This window comes from Heteronotia binoei, chromosome 13 (assembly GCF_032191835.1).
Source record: "Heteronotia binoei isolate CCM8104 ecotype False Entrance Well chromosome 13, APGP_CSIRO_Hbin_v1, whole genome shotgun sequence".
NCBI lineage: Eukaryota > Metazoa > Chordata > Lepidosauria > Squamata > Gekkonidae > Heteronotia > Heteronotia binoei.
The window spans coordinates 75,550,250-75,573,809 of NC_083235.1; the positions used below are offsets into that span (position 1 = coordinate 75,550,250).

The 23,560-nt window shown below is 41.3% G+C and overlaps 1 protein-coding gene across 7 annotated transcripts in view; it reads left to right on the plus strand.

Moving 5' to 3' along the window:
• Positions 1-23,560, plus strand: part of MAP2K4 (mitogen-activated protein kinase kinase 4) — a 140,033-nt gene that overhangs the window by 27,556 nt on the left and 88,917 nt on the right. For 5 of the 7 annotated variants that reach the window (XM_060253370.1, XM_060253373.1, XM_060253369.1 and 2 more), the window contains one exon: positions 15,933-16,035. In XM_060253370.1, coding sequence (XP_060109353.1) covers positions 15,933-16,035 — 103 coding nt within the window. The remainder of the gene's footprint in view (positions 1-15,932; positions 16,036-23,560) is intronic. The other 2 variants (XM_060253367.1, XM_060253371.1) reach the window with 1 other exon arrangement.

Below are 23,560 nucleotides of genomic sequence, written 5' to 3' on the forward strand. Positions count from 1 at the left end.
TCTTGTACACAGCTGAGATTAGACTAGCTATATACATTTATTTACAACTATAATACAGACTAGCAAAATGCTCCGCACACAATTCACCATCCAACCTCCAACAAGTAGCAGAGTACTACTGTACATTTATACATGTCCTCTAGGTAAGTGACCAATCAGGTTTAGTGCTGAGTCATGGTCACATCACCCTGGCTGCTGCAATCTGGCCGTGTTCCAGATGCCCCTGTCAGCCACATCATCTAATGTCAATTAGATCATTTGCTGTCAGCAGTGGTCTGTCGCCTGCACATACACTGACACCCCTCCTCAGGTGCAGATCACTAGTTTCAACATATTCCTTAGTGTTACAAACTTTTCCACAGTTATATTTTTAGTGAACACGTCAGCAACATTACATTCAGATTTACAATGCGTCAACGTCACCAGTTCTTTATTTACTGCCTCTCTGACATTCTGATAACATTCTGATTACTTCTGCATTTTATTCCCTTTGCCATTGCTAAATGTTGAGCTGCTGTGCTATCGCAATGCATTTCTACAGGTGTTGGATCTGGTAACTTCAGATCTTTGATTAGTTGAGTTAACCATTCTAGTTGTATAATGGTGTCACTGATTGCCAAGTATTCTCCTTCACAGCTGCTCATGGCGATGCGAGTTTGTTTTATTACTCTCCAGCTTATTAGTGCACCATGCATGAGCACTGCACTACCTGAGGTAGACCTTCCATCTGGTCTTTCCCCCCAGCTGGAATCACTGTATGCCACTAGGACTTGATCGCTATCAGTACTCATTACTAATTTATGATCCACTGTACCCTTCAGGTACCTGAGTACTCTTTTGGCAGCTATCCAATCCTTCTGCTTCGGTTCTGCACAGTGCTGGCTTAACAGGTGGACCGCCATACAGATGTCAGGTCTAGTCCAACAAGCTAAATATAGCAATGACCCAACAAAGGACTGGTATACTTGCTTATTTTCTAGTAAAGCGTCATCTTCCCCTTTTGCATAACCAGTAGTCATGGGGCTCTGAACTACTTTGGCTTCAGTCATTCCATATATCTCTAATAGTTTCAGTATTTTTTTCTTTTTGGCTTACTTGATAGTGCCCTTCTGTATTCTTGGTAATTTCCATCCCAAGATAATGTTGTATTTCCCCAAAATACTTGATTTTAAATAGTGTTTGTGTTTCCTTCATAAACCATTCCAGCTGTTTATTGTTCTTACAAAGGAGGCACAAATCATCCACATGAAATAATATATAGCATTCCTGCCCATGTACCTTGTGGCTAAACAGACATGGATCGGCCAGACTTTGCTTAAACCGTAATCCCTCGAGTGCTGTACTCAGGCACTTGTTCCATTCATGGGCTGCCTGTCGAAGGCCTTACAATGCTCTATTTATCTTAAGTACAGGCATATTATTTTTATTGGGGAACCCAGGGATTGACTGCAGGTACAGCTCCTCTTTTATGGTGGCGTTAAGGTATGCTGTGGTCACATCAAAATGATGTACTGCCATGCCACTGATATCAGCCTTACATAGCGTTTCTTTTAGTGTTTCGAGTCTGACTGTGGCGGCAAAACATTCATCAAAGTCTCTTCCTTCTAGTTGGGTAAATCCTCTAGCCACTAGCCTAGCTTTTTTCTGAAGCGTCCCGTCTGTAAGCCATTTAAGCTTATACAGCCATTTACAGCCAATTACATTTTTCCCAGCCGGCAGCTCGGCAGGTGTAAATACGTTATTTTCAATTAGAGAGTCGAACTCTTTCTGCATAGCTTGCAGCCAGCCGGCATGCTCTTTATCGTCTAGAACTAACACGTCCTCGTGGCATTGTGGCTTTGTTGTGTGTACATAATTTATAGCTGTGCCAAACCCATACCTCTTCGGAGGCACTCCTTTATTTATTCTGGTTGACACTCTGATTTCAGGCTGAGTGCTCTGTGAACCATCAGAGCCTTCATGTTTTACATCCTCTGAACTGTCAGAGCTTTGAGTTCTCTGCCACTCCTCTGTTGAGGAAGTCTTTTGTTTAATATTCACATGCCCCACCTCACTCTGCTCACCGCCTCACCGGTAACTCTACACCACTGGGCAATTCATTTGCATGTACCCTGCTCCAACTTTCGTCTTCACAGAATGAGGCAGACCTGCTAAATCACAGCATATTATGCTCATCTGCAAATCTGTACGCCTTCATTCCATTTTGGTACCCAAGAATAGCAGTTTCCTTGCTCTGGCACCCCCTTTTCATCTTTTATCTAATGGTACATTGACCCAAGCCTTGGAGTCAAAGATTCTAATGAAATCTAAGCATAGTTTCTTCCCATATAGCACCCTGTATGGAATGTCATTTATTCCATACAGCCCGAAAGATTCTACAAACCCTAATAATGTCATTTATTGTTTGAGTCCATAACCTGTTTATTATAAAGCACGCTGTCTTCAGTGCTTCTCCCCAGTAAGTTATTTTTAGCTCGCTATCCTTCAACATAGTGTGAAGCATTGCCTGAAGTACTCCCCCTTTTCTCTCTGCCACCCCATTTTCTGCTGGGGCAGAAACATTAGCAATTGCCAGGAGGCAAATTGTTTTCCTACAAGCTCTCCCCCCATATCCGTCTGCAAAGCACTTACCTTGCAATTTAACTGCCTTTGCATACGATTAGCCCAGTATCTGAATGTTGAACACACTTCTGACTTTTGTTTCATGGCATACACCCAAGTAAACCCAAGTAATCTTGGTTGTCAACCAAGATTAAAGCATATTTGTTTTTAGATACACTGGGGGCATAAGGGCCGATCATGTCGGCATGAATTAGCTGTAGAGGCCTCTCAGAGACTGTTGCTTTCTTTGGCCACCAGGTAGGCCTTAGATTTTGCCTGCTTACACACATTACAATCAAGATAGGCACTGCAGGACTCGACCTTTTCACCTTGTAGAATGGAAAGGGTCTTACTAATAGTGTTGTAACTTCCATGCCCCAACCTTCTATGCAACCTATGAATACATTTGTGATGAGGCTGCTTGTTACATACATCTTGTGCTTTCACTCCTTTCTGGTCCAGCACGTACACTTTGTCTCTCAATACACCTCTGGCCAATAGTTTACATGCCTTAAATATTTTACAGTTACTACATCAAAGGATACAGTAAAGCCTGCCTTTGCCAATGCTGAGACACTTAGTAGGCTTGTCTCTAGACTAGGTACACGAAGCATGTGCACAAACTTGTGCTTTAGTTCAGGAAAGTACACAGTTCCTTGGCAGAGGACCTCAGCCTTTTTGCCGTCAGCTAGACTCACGAATCGAAGACTTGCAGGCTCAGTGTCCTCTAGCAGTCTCTCCTTGCAGCAGAACATCTGGGTGGCCCTGGAGTAGATAATCCACGGTGCTCTCTGCAGACCTGAGTCAGTCCTCACCAGTGTCGCTTGCTGGTTCTGCGAAGACTTCTGCCTGCCTCTCCGTAGCTCAGGGCAACTCCTTCTCAGATGTTTTTCGCTGCCGCAAAAGAAACATTTTTTCTTTACTTGCAACACTCTCTCCTTCAGTGACTGCTGCCAGCCACACTCTCTCAGGCTCTTGCTTCTGCTGGCTTTGATGAGCGTCGGTTGCCTGCTCTCTGCACTCTTGCTGCTTTTGGTCTTCTGCCAGGAGCTTCCCAGTTATGTAGTTTAAAGTAAGTTTATCAGCGTCCTGACCCTCGAATGCCATCAACAACATATCAAATCTCTCGTGCAGAGAGCTCAGGATTATATACACCTTATCTTCTTCCGGAATTGTTTTACCTCGCTGTTCTAGCTCTTGGAAGCATGCAGATAAGCTGTTGAGATGGTCTCTCACCATCTCCCTGGCCAGCATTCTCTTCCGATACAGCTTCCTCATCAGTGCTATCAGCAAGCCAGCTGTTGTCTGCATGTAGACGGCCTTGAGCGCGTTCCAGGCTTCCTTCGCCTGCTGTTTTCCTCTGACGTGCACATGATCATCTGATATACTTAGTATTATGGTTGCGAGAGCCTTCGGGTCCCGGATGGCATCTTCAGGTGTGGGGTCCGCAGGAGGAGCTGATACACAGTTCCACAGCCCTTCTCGCTTAAGAAAATATTCTATACGCAACGCCCACACGTTGTAGTTAGTAGGAGTCAGCTTATCTAACAGCACCGTAGCCAGCCTGCTCAGCACCTGCTTCTCTGCTACTGCTGAGACAGCTTTCTCCTCACTTCTGAAGCACTTCTGCGTCTTCCTCCAACACACACCTCCTCTACTCACAGCACTCAGGTGCAGCGGAAGCGTGCTGGGCCCATAGCCCTGTTGGTCTTCTGCGTTTAGTGAGAGAGGTTTCTGAAGACGCAAAGGAATCAAGTCTTGTACACAGCTGCGATTAGACTAGCTGTATACATTTATTTACAACTATAATACAGACTAGCAAAATGCTCCGCACACAATTCACCATCCAACCTCCAACAGGTAGCAGAGTACTATTGTACATTTATACATGTCCTCTAGGTAAGTGACCAATCAGGTTTAGTGCTGAGTCATGGTCACATCACCCTGGCTGATGCAATCTGGCCGTGTTCCAGATGCCCCTGTCAGCCAAATCATCTAATGTCAATTAGATCCTTTGCTGTCAGCAGTGGTCTGTCGCCTGCACATACACTGACATTGACACCCCTGCTCTAGCCTCAGCATTCTGCACTTGCTGCAGCTTCTGAACACTCTTCAAGGGTAGCTCCAAGTAGAGCATATTGCAGAAGTCCGGACATCAACCCAAAACTCTCCAAACCACGGTAGCCATATGTTTTTTCTAAGATGGCTACTATGTGAAGTAGCATTCCCAAGTTGCAAACCTGCCTTTGAAAGGTGATATAAGGAACTGTAAGGAGAAATTCATATTTCTACAACAAAAATGACCAGAGGCTTCCTTTTAATCCCCCCTAAAAAACTAGGAATTCAGAGAACCAGTTATTCATATTTTTAATGTTATGTCACTACAATAATATAGAGCCTATTTTTAAAAAATCTGAAAGCCCCCAGTAGGCTGGGGGTTGTGTTGACCACTGCTAGGAGATTGGGGCAGGGGAACGGCTAGGAAACATGCCAAGTGGAAGCTCTGTTGTTGCTGCGCTTTATCTGCAGGCATGCCAGTAGTGGGGAAATTGCAAAAGTTCCTCCCTGAATGTGAACTACCTATGAAAGAAATAATTGATTGCATGGTGGGTTTTTATTTATTTCATTTGATTTATATCCCGCCCTACCCTACCGAAGAGGGCTCAGGGCGGCTCAGTGGGTTTGTATTACACCCAGGGGTCATTTTGTAGAAAAAGAGGTGATGGAGCTTGTTAGCATAATTCATTTGCATATGCCACACACCCTGCCATCACTGGAAGTGCTACAAAATTAGAACTATGTGCTACACAAATCAGAACTGGGAATACCAAATTTCTTTTTCTTGCTTGCCCAACCTATTTATCCCAGATTAATAAATTAATAACACACACAACTCAACTGCGTAAGTAATTCACCTTCTATTCTAAGCTGAACAGTGGGGAAAATACTTCTAGACAAGTTAGGGGACTATTTCCAATTTCCATCTATTCCCTCCGTCTAACCCAGTTTTCCCTACCCCGCTAATCAATAACCCAATAATTGCTTACTAAAACAGATATTTTAAAAAATACCCTTAATCAATTATAAATTCATCCAATCAATTTAACTAGTCAGCTACAAAACATTTTGCAGGGGAGACTGTCATGCATCAGGTCAGGGACAGGTAAACATGGTTTTTGCTTGCAGACATACAGGCTTGATTCACATATCGATGTGAATGTACAGTTTATGTGCAGTTTTAAGCTGATTGCAATCCTCGTTTGAACGGCAAGGGCAAACATTACTTTGCCTGTTTAGATGTAACAGCAAACCAGTCTGCTATTTGTGCTCAACAGGCTATAACACCAGTCAAGATAAGGCATTATGTGACCCGGCTTGTAGCCTGCTAAAACAATAAATTCGTTTTATGAGACAATTATTTGTATAATGCTGTAAAGCAGGGCTTTTTCTTCTTTTTTTTAGCAGGAATGCTGTTCCAGCTGGCTTGGCATCAGGGGGTGTGGCTTAATATGCAAATAAGTTCCTGGTGGGATTTTTCTACACAAAAAGCCCTGTGTGGAACAATGGTGACATCAGGGGGTGTGGCCTAATATACAAATAGGTTCCTGCTGGTTTTTTTCTGCACAAAAAGCCTTGCTGTAAAGTATGACAGGATTCTTCTCACAAGTTCCATCTTTCAGCTAGCGGTGTTGAACTGCAGGAGTGCCCAGATGATCAGCATTGTGAAATTACACAAAATCAACCATTAGTATTATTTACCATAGCTGAAATTTACTTCATTTATATACTGCCTATCTCCCCAGTGGAGACACAAGCAGTTTACATCATTCTCATATCTATTTTACCTCACAACAATCCTGTGAGGTAAGTTAGACTTGTGAGATTTTTGCAGACATTTGGCTGGGACTCACACTAGCATCTTGTGTACTAGAACTTGTGGTGGTTTATTAGGGAAAAATATGGGGATTAGTCCAGCCTTGACCATCTAATTTACTCCCTTTCCCTTTGATTGTCAGACCAACAATTTAAAACTTATGTCCCCCAACGTGGTGCCCATTAACACCATGGCACCTGCTGACACCTTTCCTGGCACCCACCAAGTGCTTCTAGAAAGTGGGTGGGGCCAGGTGTGGCTTTTGCCCTTAGAGATTTGATGGGCTGTGCAGGTTTTTAAAAACAGCAGCTACCACTGCATAACAAGGATTTTCACCAGGGCTTTTTTTGAGCAGGATCGCACAAGAACAAAGTTCAGGCTGGCTTGGCATCAGGGGATGTGGCCTAATATGCAAATGAGTTCCTGCTGGGCCTTTTTGACACAAAACCCCCGGTGTGAAACGATTGTGATGTCGGGGTGTGATCTAATATGCAAATGAGTTCCTGAATATGAGTTACTTTTTCTACAACCCCCCCTCCCCAGTTTCAATGTGTTGTGGCAGCCATTTAATGACTGGCTCTGACTCCCATGGCAGCCATTTTGTCACAGCCATGCTGTGTCAGAATTCAAAAAGTGCCCGCAGGCTCAAAAAAAGCAGGGGACCCATTGTTTAAAGTATTACAATTACTTTTCTTGAATTCTTACAAAAAGACAAGTGTAGAGAGAACTTCCCAGTCATTTCAAGTCTTTAATGGAGGGTTTCATCCCATTCTTCTGCTTATAAATCTCATACTTGAATTTATTCATCACTTGCTCTTCCCTAGCATGTTTTGAAAACGAGTTTAAAAGGAAGCCTGCACACTGCTTTTGCAATTGCCATGTTTACACAATCTCTATAATGATGGATGCTTCCTGGCAGTTCTTTATTTTTCCCGCCCTGAAGGCCAATCCTCCCTCTAAGCTGCGGAATCTTGTGTGCAAAAATTCTACTTCGTGAACTACTGGCATTAAAGTTGAGAGCTACTGCATAAATTAGTTTGCTCAGGGGCCATTTTTCCTGAGCTAAGACAAAAATGGGTGAGCCGGAGACTAAAAAACTGTGAGCTAGCTCACACTAACTCAGCCTAGAGGGAACACTGCTGAAGTCTTCATCCAGGGTGAATACTGAAGGGCGTCCACTGACCTAGCAAATTGAAAAGAAGCAGTGGCCTGATTAGCCAGCTCTGTTGTGAAGCTGTTGTTAGAAATATGTTCTTGTGAAATTTTGTGGAGCATGCTAAGGGCAGAGGGATTTTCTGCAAACCAGTAGTGGGAAAGAAGCCAGAAGCTGATTATGTTGAGACAGAGAGCTAGGAACTCTTGCTCATGTAATACCACTACCATAATTGTGTATTATGAAGAGGTGTAGTTTTCTTAACTCCCTCGCAGAGTTAACGCCTGTAGATTCCATATTTGAATATCAATTGACAGATTAGGAAATAAATTCTATACATGAATGTGTATAGTGCACATATAGTAATTAATGTGTCAGAAATTAGTAACTTCCTTGACTCAAAGGGGTGTGTGTGATGTAGTGGGGTGCTTAATATATAGATAGGGTTCTTCATTTCCATTTTAGTTGAAAGGTCACATTATTTATGTGTCTAAGCCTTTACCAATAGCTGTGAAAGCTAGAATTAGTTTAATTTAATTAAAAACTTGTATTAGTCAAATATCATCATCATCATCTATTTGATTTGTTAATTGCCCTATCCTTACTTGTGCAGAGCTCTGGGCAATGTGCAACAAAAGGCATAGAGCCATAAAACAAATATACAAAACATTAAAATCCCAATCATAACAAGATTTTAAAAAAATTAAAAATTAAAAGAAGACCAGGTTAAAAAGAAGTCCAAGATGGCGTCACTAGAACATCCCGATTCTGGATTGCTTGGCCACTTTCTGGGCATGGGAAGAGGAAACATAAGATCAGAATTAGGGGGAGAGAGAAAGAGAGAGGATGCCAGCCACAATAGATAACTGTTGCTGTCCTTAACCAAAAGTCTGGCAAAACATCTCTGTCTTACAGGCCCTGTGGAACTTCATAAGATCCTACAGGGCCCTAGTGGTATTAGGCGGGGAGAATTCCACCAGGTCTGGGCCGGAACTGAAAATGCTCTGGCCCTGGTCAAGGACAACCGGACATCTTTGGGGCCAGGAATCACCAGTAGGTTGTTATCTGCAGAATGTAAAGCTTTTCAGAGGAGATGGTCTCGCAGATCGCTCAAGGCCTTAAATATCATTATCAAAATCTTGACTCTGGAAGCCAGTGTAGCTGACACAAGTTGAGTATGTGCCATCTGTGACCTCATCAGGACTCACGCTGCTGGATTCTGGATCAGCTGGAGCTTCTATGTTAGTCTCAAGGGTAGGCCAGCATACAGTGCATTACAGCAGTCAAGCCTGGAGGTGATCGTTGCATGGACTACCATGGCTAGGTCAGGGCATGACCAGAAAGGAGTCAGTTGGAAGGATGCCTGACTGGCAATGTGTGTGACTTGGGCCTCTACAGTTAAGGAGGCATTCAGAATTATGCCTGAACTCTTTACAGATGGTGCCAGTGTCAGTGACACCCCCATCAAGAGCTGGAAGCCTGGACTCCAATCCCAAACCCCACCCCCAGCCACAGAACCTCCATCTTCATTTGATTCTGTCTGAAAAGATCCTTGTTTTTATGAGAAGCAAGGGGTTTTTTTTTTATCCTTGCGCTTTTTTACAGCTTTGAAACACTCTTTAAACACTGGCTTCTATTGATCCATTCAAAGGATTCATGGTACAGTTTTTATTATAGTATTGGTCTACACCAAGATGCCGACCTTCTTGGCGAGCCCCCATGTGCCATTATCAGTGTGGGGAAGGGGCCCCTAAAGTTAACCTTGCCAGACAGCTTAGGGCTAGCCCTGCATTTTTCCTTCCCTTCACTTACATTTCATATGCTTTCATTTAAATGCATGTAACTTGAGAACAATGCTCCCTCTAAGCTGTGGAGTCTCATGAGCAAAAATTCTACTTTGTGAGCTACTGGCATTAAAGTTGTGAGCTACTGCATGAATTAGTGTGCTCTGGGCCCATCCTTCTTAAGCGAAGACAAAAACTGTGTGAGCTAGAGGCTAAAAAAACTGTGAGTTAGCTCACACTAACTCAGCTTAGAGGGAACACTGCTTGAGAAGCTTATGAGCTATCCTCAAAAAGGAGAATTGGGATGTGGGGGCAGCAGAATATATAGTATGTCCAGGTGGCTAATTTTCAAGTCATCAGTTGGACAGTTGGAGCTAAATTTGGTAAGTGGCAGTACACTCAGAAATAGTAATGAAGAGTGTTTTCAGCACTTTCTCAAATGTCTCTCATCTGGACTTTATCATGTGTTGATCTTACGGATTTCACAAAACAATGTTGGAAGCATGGATGGTCATAAACACCTCCAAAGGAGAGCCCACCACCTCCTAAGGAAGCCTGTTCAAATGAGGAACTGCTCTGTCAGGAAGTTCTTCCTAATGTTTAGCTGAAAACCCTTTTGCTTAAATTTCAATCCATTGGTAATGCTCCGACCTTCTGGGGCAACAGAAAACAACTCCGCACCATCCTCTATCTGGCAGCCCTTCATGTACTTAAAGATGGTGATCATATCACCTCTCAGTCATCTCCTCTCCAGACTAAACATACCCAGCTCCTTCAGCCTTTCCTTGTAGGACTTGGTCTCCAGACCCCCCACCATCTTCATTGTCCTCCTCTGAACACATTCCAGCTTGTCTGTATCCTTCTTAAATTGTGGTGCCCAGAACTGAACACAGTACTCTAGGTGAGGTCTGATCAGAGCACAGGAAAGTGGTAATGTCACTTTGCATGACCTGGACACGGTATTTCTGTTGATACAGTCCAAAATTGCATTTGCCCTTTTAGCTACTGCTTCACAGTGACCATTTTGTTTTCAAATGTTACTGTTTTATTTCCCTAAAGTTGATCTTAGTTGATCTCAGTGTATTAAATGCTGGGCTTGTAAAGGCATTGTAAAGGGAAGCAGCAAGGGCTATCAAACTCTGTCACTGAGTAATTACGTTTGTGTCCTAATCAAAGTATAGAAATTTATTCTTGACTTATATTGTGTATCCAAGATCAAAGAGCTCAGATTAGTGGTTAATAGGTTCAGTCCACTGATCCATCAGTATAAAGCTCAGATGATTAGGGATCTTCTCCACTTTTTTCCCTTCTCCCTTCTCCCTCTGGGACAGTTGATTCCTGGGAATCAGCATTCTTGGGTCAGAACTGGCTTGAGCAGGCTAGGGAGAGCAGAGATGATCTGTGATCTTTGAGTATCTACCATTGTCATGTTAGCTGCTTAAGTTGAAATAGGGGTACTAAAACTGGGAAATAGGTGGTGAAATAGGGGTTTTGTGTTTATTTTTAATAGTAATTTCATGGTTACTTGCTTTCAGGGATGGAAGAAGATTCTTCAGTTTGGAATGCCAAACAATTTTTTGGAAAGTGTTCCCACCTTGGAAATAACTAAGGTCTGGGGCAAAAATGAAAGACTCCCCCCTGTATTGTTTCTAGGGACTATTTTCCCCTGTTTTTCCAATGGGAACAGATGGGACCTTGCAAAATAATTTTGCTTGTGTAAAAATAAATATTTACACTTTAAAATGTCATAAATATGACAGTATTTATTTATTTGGACTTATATTCCACCCTTCCCGCAAGCAGGTTTAGGGTGGATCGTAATAATTGGCCATTTGGCAAACATAAACAATTCATAAATAGTTAAAATACATTTAGGGATTTAAAAGTTGCATGACTTGTTGTTTGCACAATCTCAGATACTGGTGTTGCTCGACTCTGATGTTCATTTATTAATTCTGGGCCGTGTAGGAGTGGTGTCTTCAGCAGGGCCGCCCAACTTTTTTCATTAGATGCACATCGCCTCAGCCAAAGGCCTGGTGGAACAACTCCATGTTACAGGCCCTTTGGAACGGTAAGAGGACCTGCAGGGCCCTGATCTCCTGCAGGAATGTGTTGCATCAGGCCTGGCCCTGGTTGAGGTTAGGCGGATGTCCCTTGGGCCAAGGGCAGCCAGCAGATCTTGCTCAGCAGAGTGCAGAGCTCTCTCGGGTACATAGGGAAAGAGGTCAATACCAGTTCCCTGAAGCAGATCCAGTACTCAGCTGGAGCCAGTGCAGCTGGTGTCGCATCGACTGAATGCCTGCCTTCACAGGCAGCGCCATCAGTAGGTGCATTGCCACATTTTGCACCAGCTGAAGTTTTCGGATCAACTGCAAGGGCAAGCCCATGTAGAGTGAATTACAGTAATCAAGCCTGGAAGTGACCATTAGCACGGGTTACTGTAACCACATCCTGGGGGCAGAGGTATGGGGCCAGTTGCCTGACCTGTCAAAGATGATAAAAGGCAGACCTGACAACTGTGATGGCCTGGGCCTCCATGGAAAGTGATTTTATATGCTGAGTATGTACAATTTTATATTCTGAGTTATACATAAATTTATAGGGAAGTATTAGAATCATAGAATTGAAAGGGACCTCCAGGGTCATCTAGCCCAATCCCCTGCACAATGCAGGAAACCCACAAATACCTACCCCAAAGTCACAGGATCTTCATTGCTGTCAGATGACCATCTAGCCTCTGTTTAAATACCTCCAAGGAAGGAGAGCTCACCACCTCCCGAGGAAGCCTGTTCCACTGAGGAATCTCTTTAACGGTCAGGAAGTTCTTCCTAATGTTGAGCCGGAAACTCTTTTGATTTTATTTCAACCCATTGGTTCCGGTCCTACCTTCCAGGACCAAAGAAAACAATGCCACATCATCCTCTAGATGACAGCCCTTCAAGTACTTGAAGATGGTGATCATATCACGTCTCAGCCGCCTCCTCTACTGGCTAAACATCCCCAGCTCCTTCAACCTTTCCTCATAAGACTTGGTCTCCAGATCCCTCACCATCTTCGTCGCCCCCCTCTGGACCCGTTCCAGCTTATCTATATCCTTCTTAAAATGTGGTGCCCAAAACTGAACACAATACTCCAGATCAGGTCTTATCAGAGCAGAGTAAAGCAATACCATCTCATCACGTGATCTGGACACTATACTTCTGTTGATACAGCCCAAAATTGCATGTGCCTTTTTAGCCAGCACATCGCACTGTTGACTCATGTTCAGCGTATGATCCACTAAGACCCCTAGATCCATTTCACACATACTACTGCTAAGACAAGTCTCTCCCATCCTATAACCATACATGGGATTTTTCCTACCGAATTGCAGAACTTTACATTTATCCCTGTTGAAATTCTTTAGAAATAATATAAGTAATAATATAAGTTTTGCAAATATGTAGGTGGGAGAGCAAGACAAAAATCTAATGAAATAAATCAATAAGTCTTGTAGATTTGAACGATCTGAGCAACTTCATCACTCTTCAACTCTGAAGATAACTTTAAAGGCTTTGGTAATGTCGCCTCGCAGTACAATATCTGGAAGAAACAGCAGTCATTGCTTTTGAACTCTGCTGCTCCTAATCTGCTTTATTTTCATAAGCCTGAAGACTGGAGTTTATAAATGGGAGGCCAACGAAGTTCCCCTGACTGGTTTCTTGTGGTATTATCTGACCCACTGTTCAGTTGCTGATGCCATCCTTCCTTTCCCCATGTAGCAGATGGAGGGAAGAGCAATTTATGTAGTTATTCTCAATATGCTTTTAAAGTGTGGCTTCACAATGTGGGTCAGTAATAGAAGTCAAGTGCACCTTTAAGACCAACCAATTTTTATTTAGAACGTAAGCTTTCGTGTGCTCTTAAGCACACTTCATCAGGCGAGGAATCCAGCACAGTGAGCAAAGCCATACATAGCTGAGTGGAGCCATACATAGCTGGTAGGCAGTGACCCAGAAGGCAACATGGTACAGATTTAAGAACCAATGACAGTGAAGTAAAATTATCTGGTAGGCAATAGTTTAGAATGTAAAATGGTACAACGCCAGAATAGTAAAATTAACAAATTGAGAAAACCTTTGATCTGAGTAGCATGAGCATGCAAAAGCAACAAAACAGTAGTATGTCAAAATGTGAGATTGTCTGTCAATGACAATGGGAGATGGGTTCAATATATGTAATGGAATAAGCAACCAAAGTCCCTGTTTGAGTGTGTCAATACAGCTAAAAGAGAAATACATTGGATAATGATGTTCTTGTCCACCTAATTTACTTTTTAACATGTAAACATATTTCTAGTTTGCCATAGGAAAAAGGAATACAATAAAATATAGTGAACATGGGTAAAAAGCATATGTAATGAGATATACAGCCAATATCCCTATTTTGAGTATGTCAATACAAATAATTATACTGATACACAATTCTAAAAGAGAAACACATTGGAATACTGTGGATGTATGGCTATGCTCACTGAGGGTGAGTTTAGCATCTGTAATGAGATAAAAAACCAATATCCCTGTTCAGTCCTGGGGAGGTGTTTGTTCCAGGTGTCATAATAATTTGTAATTCAGCAATTTCTCTCTCCATTCTGTTCTTGAAGTTCCTTTGCAGTAAAACAGCTACCTTGACGTCACCTATTGAATGCTTTGGAAGGTTACGTTCTAAATAAAAATTGGTTGGTCTTAAAGGTGGACCTTGACTCCTGCTTTGTTCAACTGCTTCAGACCAACATGGCTGCCCGCTTGGGTCAATAACAGAGTTAATAATAGAGTGATGCAAGCTGTGTCTCAATAGTCTTCATCTGTGGAAATGAACATTTTGTGTTGAATTGTAATATATGCAATATAGTAACAGGCAACAGGGTGGCGGTGCTGTAAAAGAAGCAACTTTTTCAAAGTACATAAAACACTACGAAGGTTAATTAGAAGCACAAGTAAGTTGCTTGGTGTTTAAGAGGGGAATCTCCTGTGGTGTCCAGTTGATTAATGACAATATTTTCATTTTTCCCTTGGTTTTCTTCTGAAGGTGAAGGCAAGTGGTTTATACAAATCTGTGATGTGATGTGACTGTAATCCCGCTTTCAATAAAAGGTTAAGGTGGATTAAGGACCATCATTATTAGGTAGAAATATGGAAACAATGTGTTCTGAAATCAGTGAGGTGGCTTAAAGTACACTTATCAATAAATTTAATTAACTCCTTTCAGAATTAAAGTGTATAGGACTAAGGTGCCAACCATTCCTTTAAAAGCTCAGGAATGTTAATACAGCAATTTTAAAAGGGATGTTAGGCCATCCCTGCTCTTTAAAGAAAACACATTCATTTTCATTTGAATTAAAATTTTAATGCAAAAGTTGAGCTAGACAAGTCTAATCTTTTTTCTTTATTATTTTAAGAAAGACCATCTTCAACACAGAGTTTCTCTTTAATTATAAGCAACTGGTCTGTGCAAAATATTATTTTGCATTGAAGTGTAAAATATTATTTTGCATTGAACCTGTGTTTGACAGGTTCAAGTATTTTATTGTGAATGTGTAGTCAACAATGGTGGACCCTGGAGGAACAGTCATTGGCAGTATCTTTATTCTGTGGAAATTCATTCCTTAGGATAGATGTCATTAATATTTGCTAATATGCAATGTAATTTTTAAGCTGGCAACAGGAAACCTTATTTGGTTCAGAGTTCCATATTTCCATATTTAGTTCGGAGTTTTAAATTGCCTGTGGTATATAGCAAAACTGTACATGTACATTTGCACTGTCAGCCCTCACAGATCTATGCATATAGATACTCATACTCTTGCATGTGTGTGTAGAGGAATGCAGAAATACATTTATCTACATGAGTGTACACATGTTCTTCATGTATGTAGAGATGCACATTCTTTCATAGGCAGAAGCTCTGTCAATCATATATGCAGCTGCACTTCTTTCTTCAAAAGGCAGCAACAGAATGGATATTTCTTCTGCCAGATATCCTAGCCAAAATCTGTGGCATGATTGCATCTCATGCTAGCAGCATTTCAAATGGCAGCTAAGGATTGTGACCCTGTCCATTTTTTAATTGAACCTCATTTATAATTTGCATGGCACACTTTGCTGCTTGAGAGTAATAAGATGTATTTTTTTTCTACCCTTGATGCAAAAATATTAATATTAAACATAGTAATACCTGGAACCTAAGATTTTCAATCCTGGTAATTATTTTTAATATTATTATTATATAAGGGTAAGGACAACTGTAGTTCAAAGAAGCTGTCTTGTTAAAAGCTGGCTTGCTTAATGGCTGAATGCAGTATAAAGCAAAGGAGCTCTACCCCATGGCTGTTCTGTTGCTAGTGTGACTGATATTGTTATGTAATATGTGTAATGATGTTCTTACATGTAAGGAAGATACCTAGTTTATTTCATATGCTCTGAGTACAGTATAATCTTTGTTCTCTTGCCAACAAGAGTTTTTTGTGTTTACTTACTCTCAGGTAAGCGCAGAGCACTGAAGCTGAACTTCGCAAATCCACCTTTCAAATCCACAACAAAATTTACTCTGAACCCAACTGGAGTTCCTTTTCAGAATCCACACATGTAAGTATAAAGCTATACATTCTACCAGTTGGAACAACTCTGAAATAGGAAGATACCGAAGTTTCCTTTGACTCACATGTGTTGTAGGCAGTTTCAATTAAGTGTAGTCTGGACTGATATATGGGGTTTCCTGTTTATGTAACCTTTTCACATGTAAATTAGAAAAAGCTATTTTTTTACATTATCTTAAATTGAAAAGATAGCTTTGAACTGTGCTTTAAAAGTCCAGTTGTTATCTGGTACATAATCCCTTACGGATTAATCTCATTCACTGACTACTTTTAATTGTCGCTTGCTACTGTTCGAATTGGCTAATTTACTATTTATCCATTAACTTTTAAAAGGTATATCTGAGACATTTTAACACTAGAATTTAGAAGAACTTTTTGAGAAATCAAACTGACAAAAATGTGTTCTGGACAACCTTACAAACTTGGTATTAAGAAAAGTGCAGAGCAATCAGAGGCTTTATCTAGTGGAATGCCTGAGCTTTGCATCCTCAGATCCACTAGTCTGGATTGATGGTGACCTCACAGCCAGTGAGAAAAACCAAAGCATAGTCCTTACGACTGTTGCCTTGGGATGTACATCAGGGACTGTTTTTTGCTTTGCTGTGTATGTTGCTGCTTGTTCATGTAGCTCAAACTTTATATTTCCCTTGGGCAAAATATGTATCATAAAACATTTTATTTGTTAGTTTCTTTAGAAGTTTTCCCATGTTTTAAACTTATTCAATAAATTATTTATAAATTTAGCAAAGCACTCCTCAGATTTGCACGTTTGTTGACAGTTAGAAAACACAGAGGTTTGAAATAGACATTCTTAATAAGGTTTCAAGTTGTCCAGCCCAAAATATGAAGGATAAGATTTGGTTTGGGATGTTGGGCCTCCAGTAGTATTTCACTCCATCACATGTCCTGTGATTTTTCAGAACCCTGGACCTTTTCTGCCCATGTTTAAAGCTCAAATGCCTGAACTCTTGCCTTTTCACATTAGCCTTGCACCTCCTTCTCTAAAATGGATTTTCACCATTTTCTTCCTCCTTTTCCTTTTTGATGAATTTCCGATCCATAATGGACATACTAGCTCATCATCCACTTCTAATGGCTTTCTTGGTTAAGATTATTTTTCATCCAGCAATTTTCATCTGTATGGCAGCTGCTGTTCTCTTGTAGTTTCTGTACCAAATCCTGTCATTCTTAACTTCAGGCTCACTGAGGCATATAGGAGAGAAATTATTTTTCTGTGATGATCATTTTCCCAAGGACTGATTGCAAAGAGTGAATGTGGAATTATTCTGGGCTGTACAACCCCCTCAGAAGAGAATTGTGTTCTAAATTTGATGTTGCACATTGTGCCCTACTAATACACAAGCAGTCTCCCTTTCCAGAAGAAGTCTATTCTGTAGTCATTGAGAGAAATCTTAAATGTAATAAAAATTGTTCTGGGCAGTATTTCTGAAATACGTGCAAAGTGTATTCCCACCTATTTTTTTCTTCATAGCTTTATCACCATTTCTAGTATGATATCTTTATCATATGTTTAAGAGAGCAATTCTAAGTAAGTCTACTCTGAATTCAACTAAAGTCTTTTCAGTGTGGCTTATTCCCATGAGAGTGCTCTTACGATTGCACTATTAGTTCTGTAGTTTTTAGAAGCTTGCCCATTAATAAATTAGGAATATAGTATCTAAATGAGGATTTTTTTTTGTAAAAATCCTGATGGCATAGGTTAAAATTGCTTCCATCTTCTTTCATGGTATCTTCTCCAGCTGGAAACTTTGGGAACCGGCATGGAGGACCATATGTCCACATGTGCTGTGACTGAGGCAATTCGTTACTGATTTTAAATACTTTTATCTGGTCTTTTTGGATTCTCTTTAGAATGTTGGTTGCTTTTCTTGGTTTCAGTGCAAGTGATTCCTAAGCACAACCATATTTATAGACTATGTGGTATAGGTTGTGTTCCATTCATTTACAAAGGTAAGTCTGAAGACTCAGAGGTTATAATTTATCCTTCTTTCAGTGCTATCCTAAGCAGAGTTACACTCTTCTAAGTACACTGACATCAGTGAGCTCAGAAGGAATGTTTAGAATGGCACTTCTAGTCTTTGATCTTCCCTTATTTTTTCCCCCATTGACCCATCCACATTAGCATTCATGGAAATAGTGACCTATATGCTTTATGACAACATGGCTTGACTATTAGATATATTTCCTTGGTTGACAGAGAGTGATCAGAGACAGGACACAGTTTCATTATACATGGAAAAGAATTATTACTTTCAAAAACTTTTATAGTATAATCAATTATCTTCTGAACTTGGGTGCCCTCAAATGAAAGCAGCTGTGGAGGAGGCTATGCAAAACATAGGTGAAAGTGGCTTCAGTATGGGATTAGTACACTTTGTTGCACTGGCCAGGTCTTCTCTTTATAAATACTTAATTTAGGCACCATTGTGTGCTGATTTCTGTAGACCTTTTGGCTAGTTCAAAATGAGGTGTTTTGTGTTTTAAGTTAAGCATGTTTTGTCTGAACCTTTTTTTTTGTGCATCTCCAGGACAGAATTTAATTCAGCTATCCTGTCTGTTTACATACCGTCTCTCCTGCTACCATGACTAGTAGTTGGGGAGTTATTTATGCATGCTTAAAAGTTATTTATTTAGTTCCATTTATATCCCGCCCTCCTCGCCAAAGCTTACATGCTCATGCGTATGCATGGGTATAAACATATAACAGGACATAAAAACCATAAAACAATTTAAAAACATAGAAAAGTGACATTTCGATGTTACGATCTTACATTCAGATTTTTCTTCGTATCAGATTTTCTTGGGTTTGTGATTAAAAGGCATGTATGTTTATTTGTTGGCGCTAGAATGCAGATTAAGATTAGATACAGTTCAAAGATTTCAGGTTTTCACAGCTGGTAACATCATTAGGGTTTGTAGAATCTTTCAGGCTCAAGTGCCGTGTTCTACTGGAGAAAGTTTTTCTTCCAGACGTTTCGTTCTCAGCTGCGGAGAACATCCTCAGTGGCGTTGCAGCCGGAGCAGGCGCTCTGACCTTCTTGGCTGCTGTGCATTGAGCCAAGAAGGTCAGCAGCCAAGAAGGTCAGAGCGCCTGCTCTGGCTGCAACGCCACTGAGGATGTTCTCCGCAGCCGAGAACGAATCGTCTGGAAGAAAAACTTTCTCTAGTAGAACACGGCACTTGAGCCTGAAAGATTCTACAAACCCTAAAGATACAGTTCAGTTATTTTTATGTTTAGTGGTTACCAGAACATACTTGGAACAGAGCTTGCCAGATCCTCTGTATCAATAGCTACACAGAAAATATATAATTATTTCTGTTGTTCAATATGGAACGAGAGCAATTCCTAGGTAGTGTCCTGGAAACCACTTGCAACTAGTTTTACATTGGTGATTTCATCACAGAGTCTTAATGCAGAACATATTAAACTAGAGCAAGGCTTGTCCAAGTCTTATACTAGATCAGCATTGCTACTACTTAGGCTTGGCCATCTTTTTCTGCTTCAGGTAGGGATGGAATAGAAATTTTATTTGGAATAAATAATTTTGAAAGTTAATGGCTAGTGCACACTCTTCCATATATATGAGCCCACTGCTGAATTTTAGGTGAAGTACTCTGAAGGTTCCAGAATACACAATAATATCTGAAGACCCTCAGGATTGCAGTTGGATAAGAGTGAAGTGCATATATTGACAGCTCAGCTGTACTTCTCTCCTTTTTCACCCGTGTAACCTGCTAGTGTTTCTTTTATTTAAAACATTCTTTTGACCTTACCATCAGTTCTCCACCCCTAAATGGCTCGGGTGGTTCACATACAATTATATCAGCAAGATACGCACATATATATATATAAATTGTAAAGAAATTAAAAAGTATAAGAGACGACTAATATGTGTCATATGCGAATCAGGATATCCTGTGCTTAAGGGGTTTCTCTGGGTATCTTTACCGTATTTACTGGTTTTGGTTCTTAGTTGAAGTTGATCTTGCTGGACTTAACATTTGTTACAACTCAGGATTGGTTGTAGTTCTTCAAAACAAGACTTGATTTTTTTTAAAGAAACAAAAACCTGCAAATAGTTTCAAGGTGATTACCATTTTGTTGCATTTATGTTTGATCAGAAAGAATCCTGTTTGATTCTTGAGCAGCATTAGTTCTGAATCAGCTCTTAAATCTCTGTTTTCTTGCAAACTACTATAGAATAGATAACAGTGAGCAAATGAGTAAGGAGGAAGCTAGGAAGTGTGGAATTTGAGATTGCAGATGATTCCAAACAAGAGTTTTTCTTCCTGAATGACCATCTACAATTCTTTCCAGATTCAGTATTTTTAGAAACTTCATGGTTGAATTGCATATAGGAAGATGCACAGTTGTGAATATTTAGATATTGATAGCCTTCTTTTCTCCCAGTGGGGACCCAAAGTAACTTAATACATCATTCTCCTCTCATCCATTTTATGCTCACAACAACCCCGTGAAGCAAGTTGAGTGTGTGTCTCATCCAAGGTCATCCAGCAGACTTCCATGGAAAAGTGAGCATTGAAATCTGGGTCCTCCAGATTGTAGTCCAACACTCTAACTGCAAACTACAATGATTGTTACTGTACTTGACTTGCTGTTAATTCAGCCTGTTGGACCAATTCATCTTAAGCCACTCTCTAGAAGAATAGACTTCAGAACTTGACAGGAAAAAAATCATTATGGAGACTACATGACTATTAAAAAAGTTCTCAAATGGTTGGCATTGTCTTAGATACTTATTTATTTAAATATGTATACTCTGCCTTTCCCTTGTGGCTGAAGGTGGCTTACAAATCCATTAAAAAACTTAGCAAACCCCCCCAAACCACGCAGCACCTCCTGAAGATTGTGACACCCCCCCCCCTTAGCTTCTCAGGGAGTCTTGCAACATAGGGGTGACTAAATCAAAGGAACAGGCTCTGCTAGGCACCAAATGGACCATTTTAGGTGGAGGAAGGTGCTGGTAATCAAAGAAGAGGAAACTATATGTATTCGATCCGTATCTAATATAAAACAACATTCATCTCAGGAAGTACCTGTTCTTTGTTTAGTGCCTGTATAGTTGGCAGTGAAGCTTTTGGCAGGTGGGTTATCCCTTGAGCTTCTGATTTATTTGTTGTCAGTTTTGAAGATTAGAATTAAGGGAGTGCAGACTCAGACTTTTTATTTACGGTCACAGACCAATTAAAATACAGGGATTTTAAAAATTCAACACAGGGATAGAACCTATGCTGAGGGAATGCATTTGGCATAATACGTTAAAATTCCTTTTCGGTATTCTCTCGTCTAAACGGTTACAGCCAGAGTTCATATAGGCAAAATGTATGGCTTTCCCACATCAATTTGTATATACAGGGTTGCCACTTTCTGGAAAGTCAGGGAAATGAAAATTGGTCAGGAAAATTGGTCTGAAAGGGAAATTGTAATTAAAATACATTCAAGCAGTGGATTTTTGACCTGCTGCTGCAAGAGCATGATCTGTTCTTGTGACAACTGGAATAGAGAAGTAGCAGAATATAAGTAAAACTTAATGATGCCCTTTCCCAGCACCACCTTTTTCTCAGCTCCATCCCCAGCAACCTGCCTAATGTGTTTGTTGAGCTCTGTCCCTGCATGATTTCCAAGGTCCGCCTGTAGCATTTGCAAAACAAGGCTACTTTAAACATTTAGCAATATACAAACTTTAAACATCTAACTGTTTTCATCTCTACCTGCTAGTTTAACTAGCATTTAACTTATATAAAGATAAGCATGTTTTTGGATCATGCTTGTGTATGGAATGAAAGTTTTGTCTCCTGCTAAACCCAGCACGGAGTTGCAAATAAGTTTTGCCACTGTTGGATTTCACAGACATCTAGCACTTTCAACTCTGCACCATGCAAAGTAAATTTTGCAAATGTGATTGCTTGTTCCTGCTGGAGTTTACAGAGTACCAGCTGTCTCACCCTCTTTCCTGACTTCTCTCATGCATAAAGATTGCAAATGAAGGTTGTCTGCTTCTCTAGATCAGGGGTCCCCAACCCCAGGGCCGTGGACTGGCACCCGGTCTGCAGCCTGTTTCAAACTGGGCTGCGCCTCCCCGCCCCCGTGCAGCCCCCCTGCCTCCCGCAGCGCTTCCTCCCCCCATTTTCACCATTTAAAGGCTGAGGAAGGGCCCTGAAGCGCTTCCCAGGCTGACCCTCCCCCGCGGCCATCACCTGATCGGCAGGGGAAACTGCAGCAGTAAGCAGCATGGGCAGCACCACTCTTTCAGCGGGTTGTTCGCTGCCCCCGCGCAGTTTTCCCCGCCAATCAGATGATCGGCAGGGGGGGCAACCTGGGAAGTGCTTCACGGCCCCTTCCCTGGCCTTTAAATGGTGAAAACAGGGTGGGTGACAAGGCTGTGCAAGGGGGGCAGAGCAGTGAGGCTGCGTGGGAGGGATGTGGAGGAGGGAGGAGTAAAATGGGGGAGGAGGAGGCACTGTGTGGGGGGAGGCTGAATTGGGTGTCCTCACCCTGTCGGCCCTGGGGTCGTGGTGGGCTGACTGACCCTGGGGCCAAAACCTGGGGCTAAAAAGATTGGAGGCCACTGCTCTAGATTGTAGAAACTCCACCTCCTTTCTTGCTGCTGATTTGCTCGTTACACTTTCTGGAACCAGAAAGTGAAAGTGAAACTTCCCTAGCTTTGAAAAGTTCCTCCTTGCATTCAGAGTTTACTTGAATTGAAGTTTGTAACTTGGTGTAATTTTTGGTGCAATTGCAAAACAGACGTTGCTGCAGTTAATGTTGAAAGAAGCTAATATTAAATCTCTTACTTTGACAAATATTTTTGCAGGTGAGACTTGTGTAGTTGTAGAGTGGAACATTTCATTATGCCTTGCATTAATGCAACATGACCTTTTCATTTTTTAACTTGTGGTTATATTTGAATGGTGGTCAGGGAAATTGACAAATGTTGGTCAGGGAAAGTCAGAGAAATGAAAAATAAAATTTTAGTGGCAACCCTGATATATCACTTCGAAGACGACGCAGACCAGTTGGTTTCCAGTCATCAAGGCCATTCGCAAATAAGGAGGCTCTAGCAGACCAGGCACCAGGACCTCATTGCTATGACAACGAGATAAGCCAGGAACTGCCAGCACCAGATACAGGTTATAAGATACAAAGGTTTCTTCTACAAAGTAATGAGCATTCCCCCCCCCCCCCCCCAATTTCTGCAACATAAACAATGCTACAGGGATACATAAAAAGGAGTAGCAAAGAAAATAACCTTTTGACAGGATGCAGTTCTGGCATTCTGCAGCCCCCCGCCCCCGAATTACTCTCCCCCAGGTTTGTTTGGGAATTGTTTATGGAACTGTTTTATTAATTTGGGAGTCTGCATGTCTTGGCCATGGACCCATTCATTATAGGCTTCTGAGAAATGGGCCCATTTAATAAGGTAGTACAGAGTTAAGCTTGGAATCCAAAATCTGCTGTACCTCCTGGTGAA